The following is a 9,489-nucleotide window of genomic DNA, read 5'->3' on the forward strand; positions in this document are numbered from 1 at the left end:
TGGTTGTCATGACTTTCTCTGAAAGAATGAATCATACTTCAGGTATAATTATGAATGGTTAGTTTATTTCAAGTTTATTTGAAACATAAAACGACATTCACAAATCCCAATCAATTAGGCCATAATTTGCATCCTCTGGAGGGGTGAAATGAAATTTAATGGAAGAAATCCAAAGTGGGATTTAGGACATATTTTGAGATGGCTGATAATGAAAATACTATATATCATATCATAACTTGTGTGATGCAGCTAAAGTCTTGTTTTGAAGAAGGTGTGTAGACTTTACATATATATACTGGAAAAGAGGTAAGGCTGAAAATCACTGAGCCAAGCAGCTTGCCCAAGAAGTTCAAAGAAGAGCAGGATATTAAAACAAGAAAAATAGAGACAGGACATAATAAAGCACAAAATTATAAAGATAGAATCAGGAAAGCCCAAACTTGCTGTGTTTAAAAGGGTTACAAACTTGAGAGTCCCCTGTTAAAACTAAAAAATAAAGGGAGAAGGTGATGTATCACCAATTTTAGGAATGAAAATGGCATATAACTACACATAATAATAAGATCTTTTGAATACATTTTTTGCCCTGTAAATTTGGGCAATAAATTGGAATAATAAAATAAAATGGAAATAAAATGGAAAAATATAATTCATCAAAACAGACATTAGAATCACCTACAGAACTTAAAAATTCTACCATGCTGAAGCCCCACTGCTGGAGATTAGCTTGCGGCAGGCTCTAGGCATTGTTTTTGTTTTTGTTAATCTTCAGATAATTATAGCATGCGCCCAGAATGAAGAACCACTGATTTAAAAGGTAAACATGAGCCTCTGCAAATCTCTGTGTTGTAGAGTGAATTCATTTGATTATTCTTTCATTTCTCCCTGCATAGCCCAAGATTTCTCTACTTGTGGCCAAATGCTCGCATCTCAGTTATGGGAGGAGAGCAGGCAGCTAATGTGTTGGCGACAGTAGCAAAGGACCAAAGAGCGCGGGAAGGGAAACAGGTAAATTACTGTCTGAGTTTCCCCAGCACTGGAGCCGGGGAGCAGACACCCAGAACCCCTCCAAGTTCATGGACACGGTTCCAACATGCAGGGCCTGGCTTTATCTAGAAGATGCTGGCCTGGAAGTTGTTTTAGCAACTTAGACCTCCACATTCTCCATCTCTCTTTTTAAAGCCATTTATTTGAAGTAACTTCTTGGTAGTAATTTATACATTTTTTAGAATCTCTAAGAAAACACTTCAGAACTCTTGCCTGTGAGTGCCTGAGGCATAAAGGTGTTGATTCTTAGTTATTTGCAGTGAAAGAGATTTAAATAAACCTGACTTACATCTTTGGTTTTATGATCTAAAGCCGCAGAATTTTGTTTCCTATTTTACTTGTAGATTGTTGTTCAGGATACCTTGAGTGGGAGGCCCTGTCCTATAATGAGAATTGAATACCATTATTACATTGTGAAAGTATCGATGAAGAAGGCTGGAAAGGACCCTGGAAGCTTAACGAAAGGCAGATCAGCAAATGACTGCTTTTAGATAGAGTCTTTTGTTTGTGTCTGTTAGAGATTCATCTGAAATTGTGCATTATAGTTTATTATCACTTACAACTACTTCGTGATTGGTGAATGCTCCTGAAGTTGCTTAGATGCCCTGTTTCATCACAGTAAGGCACAGCACAGAGGAGGCACTGCCTTTCCAGGCTCTCAGTGCTGTCATTAAGAGATTGATCATCTGGTCAACTGCCTGGTGTGTGGAGTGAGGATAGTCTAAAGCCAGAGGGTGGTTCCTGCCTCCCTGAATGCATCTCATCCACGCCTCTCATCCCAAGTGACAGGAATTCTGCAGAATTGAGGTTTCAGGTTCACTTTAGTGCTGACTAATATCCAAGCAAAGGAAAGCCTCACTTTTGTGTGTGCAGAGGACATGGAGGAGTGGGGTCTATGAAATTCTACCTGATGTTTTGAAGACATGTCTTAAATGCTAGCCCAGCACAGTGATACCTTATTAAATAGTCATTTGATTAATTTGGTATACAGATATATGAATTCATCTATTTTTATGTGTTAAAGGAAACTGTAGGATTTTAGTGGTTTTCCCATTAAATTCTTGAGTTATAAATGACATTAACCAATGAAAGTACATAAGAAAAGCTTGGATTTATTTGAAAAAAAAATCTTTAAGTTGAAAATACATTTCAGGATTTCAAAATTAAGTTGCATAAAGAGTTTGCAGTTCGAATTAATTATCACTTGTTTCTGGCAGTATGGATGGGCAAGCCCTTAAATGTTAATTATAGAAAAATCTCAGCTATCTAGAAAATTGCAGAGATTATTTAAAATGTGGTTTATTGTCTTATCCCTTTAAACTTTAAAATCTTTAAAATTTTGGCTATTTTGAATGAAAATCCCCACCTTCTCCACCTCCTTAAACAGAAGCTGTTAAATGTAATATAGCCCTTTTGTTATGTTGTATGATTCACATCCAGTTGCTCTACCCTGCTGAAATACGTGATAACCTTGGTGTTGACCTTATGTTAAGCAACTTCAGGATATTGGCTCTGATGAGAGAGATGTAACTGCACTAATTTATTAGATACTCACGTCGCAGGTGAGATCATATATGTTAAAGCATCACACGTAATCTACACCTCACTGTTCAGATTTTGGTTCTAACACTGTCATTCATGAAATCTGTTGCCCCCTTTTCCCTTGAGGTTCTCTTGAGTGGACCCGTCGTTCCCCTGCAGGAGGACTTACTCATGATCCCTTTTCTTTCAGTTCTCCAGTGCTGATGAAGCAGCTTTAAAAGAGCCCATCATTAAGAGGTTTGAAGAGGAAGGAAACCCTTACTATTCCAGTGCAAGGTGGGAGCCAGAGAATAACCCACTCTTTGATGGGCACATCTTGACAGTCAGAGCAATAGCTTTATGAGATCTGAGCAGTTGGCATCATCTAGCCCTCTTGGGAACCAAAAAATAACTTTTGGACACAATTTTGTACTGTTGTTTCTATGATGGAAATGCCTGCTGCTGAAATGCTGGCTCTTCTTCCAGGCCGGGCTTTGGATCCATCCCTGTTGGTTCGATCCTGCCACTCTCCCTGCCTCTTCCCTTAGCCCACTCCTAGTTGAGTGGTCCAGGGCCTGGACCACACTGGGGCCAGAGGTGGACCACACTGGGCTGGGAAGTTGAGTTATCATCCTGGCTGTGTCACTTTCAGGAATTAGTTCTGCAATAATTTTTGCTCAGACACATGAATCCCTGTCAACCCCCTCTCTGATTATTTTGCTCTTACCCCATTTAAACATGAAAATGGTCAAACACTTAGTGACACTTAACAAGTGAGTCTGGTGTGTTCACAAGGTGATTATTCACAGCCAGGGTCCACGTGTCAACATTAAGCAATTACCTCACTTACCATTATGGTTCTTATTCTGTTTGTTTCTTACACCACTTAAATGAGGTAATAAATTATCCCAGCTGTCCCCATTGGAGACATGTGTGTGCTTTCCGACCTCTCTTTCCACAGCTTTAATGTTCTGCATTCTGAAGGATAATTTAAGCTTCATGTCTTCCTTTTATCCTTTGGGCAGATGGAAAAAAGAAAATAACTATTTGTGTCTTTTAAAATTAGATTATGCTGTGATTTGTGTCATTTACTGGAGAAATCAGAGAGAAGGGAGAAAGGAAAATCAAAAGTTAGAATCCATGTCAGTCCCTTGAATGCATCTTTTGTGGCAGACTCTGCTCCTGGTGTTGGGCAGCTGCAATGACTGAACATACTTACCTCCCAGAGCATTCACAATTTTAAATTAATACCATTTGGGATTTTGGAAAAACCTGTTTCTCTTCTTGTTAATATGTATTTCTGAAAGCAAGTGTCCAAGTGTATTTTGTTGTGGCTGGTCATTGATTCACTTAATTAAGAACAGAATATTTTATATAGTCTTTGGTCTGAGAAATTGTATGTTCCTTTTTGCCCTCGCTGAAACAGGCTTACGTAGTAGCCAGTAGAAACTAAGAGGGAATAGAAAATCATATAAAAAGTTAAAGAGAAAGTATACATTATAAGTTCACCTGTAACTTTGCTTGTACATAAGACTTTGAAATTCACAAGGACAATTGGAATATTAAACTTTGAAAAATAGCATATTTTGTGTGAGCCATTAATTTTTCATCCCTAGCTAGACTGAATCCCTCATTTTTTTCATACTTATGTTATTATTAATGGAGTATATTCAAGGCAGGAGAGCATATGACCCAGTTAGACTTATCTCTGGGATTTCATACTGAAAGACTAAGGTTTTTCTGTTAATTTGTAGATGTTTACTCTGTTAAAACAATTGGTGGCATGAATATACCAACTTTGTTTCAAAGATGAAAGGATTTTTAAGCCAGCTTATGGCACCTTCCTTCAGTTTGATAAATCTGTTTAATAATAAATTTCCTGGTCTGTTTAGGCTTTAATGTGGCTCGGTGTGTCTTTTCAGAGAGCTCTGTCATCATCTGTGCTGTAACCTCCTGTGTTTTTCTTAGTCCTTACATGTTACATGCACAGCATACCAATTTTCTTCTTCTCAGTTGTTTTTATAACCAAACTTATCCAGACATTTGATTAAGGACCTGGAGCAACCTTGATATCATTGTGCTTGCTATGTTACTCTGCTGTAGGTTCTAGAAGGGCTTCCCGGGTGGTGTAGTGGTAAAGAATCTGCCTGCCAATGCAGGAGGCGCAGGTTCAATCCCTGGTTTGGGAAGATCCCCTGGAGAAGGAAGTGGCAACCCATTCCAGTATTCTTGCCTGGAAAATTCCATGGACAGAGGAGCCTGGCGGGGGGTTGCAGTCCATGTTGTTGCTAACAGTTGGACATGAATGAGCACATAGGCATGCAGGCTTCAGAGGGAGTGTATAATCAATTGAACAGGTTACAAAAATAATTTTTTTATTGCCTGTTGATACTTTAGGGTACTTATTATGAATGTTTTATGAGCAAAGATTTGATTCATGGTCTGTCAATGTAAGTATGGTTTAATAATTGATGCTATGTCTAGATACTGAAGGCAGTTTGTTTACAAAAAGCAAACCTGACACACACTAATGACCTTTAAAAATATTGTTTCTTATTCATTATTCTGTATAAATGTGAGGTTGGCCATGAATAGCAAACTAGGATACCTACTTGTAAATTTTTTCTGAAATCAGTTTAAAACCATTACTTGCTTTTCCTATTGTAGCAAAAAATAAAGAACTACATATGAAGATATTTATTTTATTAATAAAATGGACTGAAGTCTATTTAATAATTTTCATAGTTTCTTAGGAGTTTGGGGGACTATACCTTTTTCAGTGGGGACTTTGGTTAGAGACTCTTAGCTTGGTTTATATGGATCTCCATAATAATAGCAGTAATATATCATTTTGGTTTGAATGTTTGTGTGGGCAGAGGAGGGATGGGAAAGCTTTTCATGAAATAAATTATTTTAAAACCAGGGTTTATTTTGAGGTTTCTTGTAGTAAGCTGCTCCTAAAGCCTCAAGTTCAAGTTGACATTCTGTGGGGCCTGAGACAAGTCATTTTTCTTTTCTTCCTCTCTCCTGTTCTTGATCATGGTTTCTATTGTGAGATTATAATACACAGAAGCTCATCAGGGGATCCATATATTACCTGCAGAAAGACCTCCTTGGCACTCTTAGGCATTGTGAGTATACCTGGGTGTTTGGTGCAGGATTCATAGTCACTCACTTTTTGGTCTTTTTTCAGGCTGTGGGATGATGGGATTATCGATCCAGTGGACACCAGGCTGGTCCTGGGCCTCAGTCTTAGTGCTGCCCTCAATGCACCCATCCAGAAGACTAACTTCGGCATCTTGAGGATGTGATTGGAATATAAAGCATCTTCTACTGGACGTGTACTGAAAATCAATACATTTGTAGCCTTAAAATTATAGACTTTTTCAACATGTCTATTAATAGTAAAAGTGCTTTAACAGTGCACTGTACTTTTCTACCTTTAAAAAAAAAAATCAGTGAAGATATTTATCTGATGAAGTGCAATTCCTTGTAAATTCTCTTAGAAAAAGCTTTCTATGGCTCAGCTCTGCCATGCTTAGAAGGAAGGAAATAATTTAGAGTTATCCTTTCTAAGCCATAAGAAGTATCAGAAGTTCTGTAAGCTTTAAATTCCAGGTATTATTGAGATATTTTAAACATAAAATTGTATTTCCACTGAAGTGATTGCTTTGCTAATTATGCATGGTGATATTTTAATGTACTAAAAAAAAAAAAAAGCATCTATTACTTTTCCCTCCAGCCACCATCCTCCTCCTCTCCATAGCATCAGACTTCTGACTGTCTGCACCCTGGGTTCTGTTTTCTGACCCATTCTCGCCTCTAGTTTCTACTGTCAGCAGCCCTCTCCAGGGTCACCACTGACCTCCATGTTCCCGAAAGCAGTGGGTCTTTTTCCAGCCTTACCTGATTCAGTTCCCTGGGGCATTCACATCGGTCAGACACTTCCAGCAGTGCTGTTCCCGGCTTCCATGCTGTAACCTACCAGCCTCCTTGCCGGTCCTCGTTCAGTTTCCTCTGCAGGCCCGGCTGCCTGTGCTCATTCCTCCTTCCCGTCACCATTTGTCTTGATTTTTCATTAGCAATATGTGAATACATTCTTACTCTGAAAGATACAAATAGCACAAAAGTGTCTCTTTTTTCCTTTTAATTGTGGCAAAACACACCTCACATAAAGTTTACCATTTTAACCATTTTTAAGTGTGCAGTTCTGTGATGTTAAGCACATCACGTTGTTGGTAATCATCACCACCATTCATCTCCAGCACTTTTCATCATCCCAGATTGAAGCTCTGTTATTAAATAATAGCTCCCCATTCTGTCTTCTCCCTGCCCCTGGCACATTTCCTTTTTCTTTTTTTAAACTGAGATATAATTGAATGTAACATTATATTAATTTCAGGTGTACAACATAATGATGGGATATTTGTGTACACTACAAAATGATCACCAACATAAGTCTAATCATCATCCATCATCATGCACAATTAGGAAATTTTTTCTTTCTTTTTTTTTCTTGTGATGAGGACTTTTAAGATTTACTTGCTTAGCAAATTTCAAATATGTAATACAGCTTTATCAACTGTAGTCCCCATGCTGTACATTACATCCCCTGGACTGACTTATTTTATAGCTGGACCTATGCTACCTTTTGACCCTCTTTAGTCATTTTGTCCACCCCCACCCCCTCCCTTCTCACAAACACTAATCAGTTCTGTATAAGCTTGTTTTGTTGTTTAGATTACATATATTATTTAGGTATGGTGTTCCTCTTTCTCTGACCTTTTTCACTTAGCATAGTGACCTCGGGGTTCCACTCGTATGTTGCTGTTGCAAATGGCAAGCTTTTATTCTTTTTGTGGCTGAATATTTTTCCTCCTCATTCTTAAATGTATGTGTTTTTTATGGCTTCATGTATGCTCTCTGGCCATTTCAGCCTTATGGCTTTAGTGACCATCCACATGGGGATGATTCCTGTGTTGACAGTTCTTAACACAGCTCTCCCCGAGCTCCAGACCTCTATGTCAAAGAGGTTTAGGGAACATCAGAATTCGATCCTCATGTTCAATTGATTTTGCCTCCTGACCATCTCTTGAATTCCTCCACTAGTTTTGTCCTTTACTGCAGAGCTTAAAAGGAGTCTCCCTGCATCCAGTCTTCCCTAGTCCAGTCTCTGCAGCACTCTGCAGTTAGAATGGCCATTCTAAGGTGCACATCTGTCATGTTGCTTCCTTACTCACATCTTTCGCTGGTTCCACTTAGAAGTGCCAAACCCCTAATGACCTCCATGGGTCTTGATCATCACTTCTTAAGTCTCATCTCCTTGACTCCTCTTTTCACTTTTCCCATTCTAGACTTCTTCCAGTTCCTTGAACCTAAAAAGTCCTTCCTCTCTTAGAGTCTATGAGGTTCTCTCTGCCTGAACTCTTCTCCCTTCTCCTGAAACACTTTTTATCTCTGTGGTTTCCCTGGGCTGGGTTAGACACCTGTTATGTGTTCTTATAGAACACCATTTTCTTCCTCTGACTTACATGTTTATAAGAAATATAAGCATTTTAAAAAAAATATTGCCTTCCTGCTAGAATGTAAGCACCGTAAGATCAGGGATCCTCCTGCTTGACCTGTGTCCCCAATGCCTGGTACTGGTAGGTGCCCAGATATGTGTCAAATGAATGAAAAGTTCGTATTTTAATTGTATTTAAAATGAAGTGACTGATTATATGATCTGATACTACTATGAAATGCTTTCCTAATAAAGTTAATATTTCAAACATTTGTGCATGATGTTCAGTTTAGGCTGCATTGTGTATCTGAAGTCAGTTTAGTTCTTTGAGATGTGTACAGATAGAAGGTCACAACTCAGAGGTAAGTTGGGTTTTCAGATGAATGTTTGAGGAGGTCCTGTGGAGGAGGAGACCGCCAGTTGACCCCTGACCTCGAACAGGGCAATCATTGGCTCCTCCCCGCTCCCTCGACCGCCCACCACTCCCATAGTTGGCCAAAAGCAGCGTGGAGAAAGTAAGGTGTTGCCGAGACCATCTGGCCCAAACACATGATCTGAACTCAGATAAGGACTCTGTACAATAACTTCTAAGATGCTGGCGAGCGGTGGGAGGTTCTCCCGTCCGGCCTCCACGCGGGTCTGTGAGTTTCCTGCCTCAATGAACCCGCCTCTTCCCAGTCTGGAGCGGCTGCCTCTCCTCTCTCCTTGCCCTCCGTGTGGCGGCTCGTTTGCCAACCAGCAAAGGAACACAGTGAGTGTTTTTAAATAGTAAATGATATTAAATTTTCAGTTGAAATTTACATTGATATCAGAAAACAATGATTTTTTTTTAACCAAGACTAGTTGGTATTTCATTGGTAGGAACCATCAACAAGGCAAAGAAAGATTCAAGCTACTTTAGAAGTGTTTTTACCTTTCTTTAGGAAGATCTTGGTCACCCCTAACACCACACTTAAAATATTTTGTTCATTTTATCAGATAAAAGGCATTTATAATGCTTTGCCAAAACAAGCAGCAGGTTTTGCCTGCCCTTTGGGCTTTTTTTAGGTATAATTGGTATACATTATGTAAGTGTAAGGTATACAATGTGATGATTTGATGCACTTGCATATTGTGAAATGATTACCACAATGTGGTTACTTAGCACATCCATCAACATACATAAAGACTACTTTTTCTGTAATGAGAATTTAAACATTTTGGTTACTAAAATATGAATTTCAGCTAGGATAATATGAATATCTTAGAATTTTGAGTATTTCTTAGAATTTTAAGAAATATACAGTTCTCAAGTAGGCTTCCTGGGCACTTACAGAATGAAAAAGAGACAAAATTACTTCTCTTTTTCAGTTTTCAAGGGAAATGTTTTCAAGTGAGGATTTGTCATGCTAGCGGAAGGCACTGGTGAATGTGCAAGT

The 9,489-nt window shown here is 38.8% G+C and overlaps 1 protein-coding gene across 1 annotated transcript in view; it reads left to right on the top strand.

Annotated features, from left to right (window-relative positions):
* The window catches only part of MCCC2 (methylcrotonyl-CoA carboxylase subunit 2), an 80,593-nt gene extending 72,259 nt beyond the window's left edge, over positions 1 to 8,334 (top strand). The window contains exons 15-17 of the mRNA XM_065905543.1: positions 894 to 1,008; positions 2,780 to 2,865; positions 5,762 to 8,334. Of these exons, the coding sequence (XP_065761615.1) occupies positions 894 to 1,008; positions 2,780 to 2,865; positions 5,762 to 5,879 (319 nt within the window). The 3' untranslated portion in view covers positions 5,880 to 8,334. The remainder of the gene's footprint in view (positions 1 to 893; positions 1,009 to 2,779; positions 2,866 to 5,761) is intronic.
* The last annotated feature ends 1,155 nt before the right edge of the window (positions 8,335 to 9,489 follow it).

The sequence above is a fragment of the Muntiacus reevesi genome, chromosome 14 (genome assembly GCF_963930625.1).
Source record: "Muntiacus reevesi chromosome 14, mMunRee1.1, whole genome shotgun sequence".
NCBI lineage: Eukaryota > Metazoa > Chordata > Mammalia > Artiodactyla > Cervidae > Muntiacus > Muntiacus reevesi.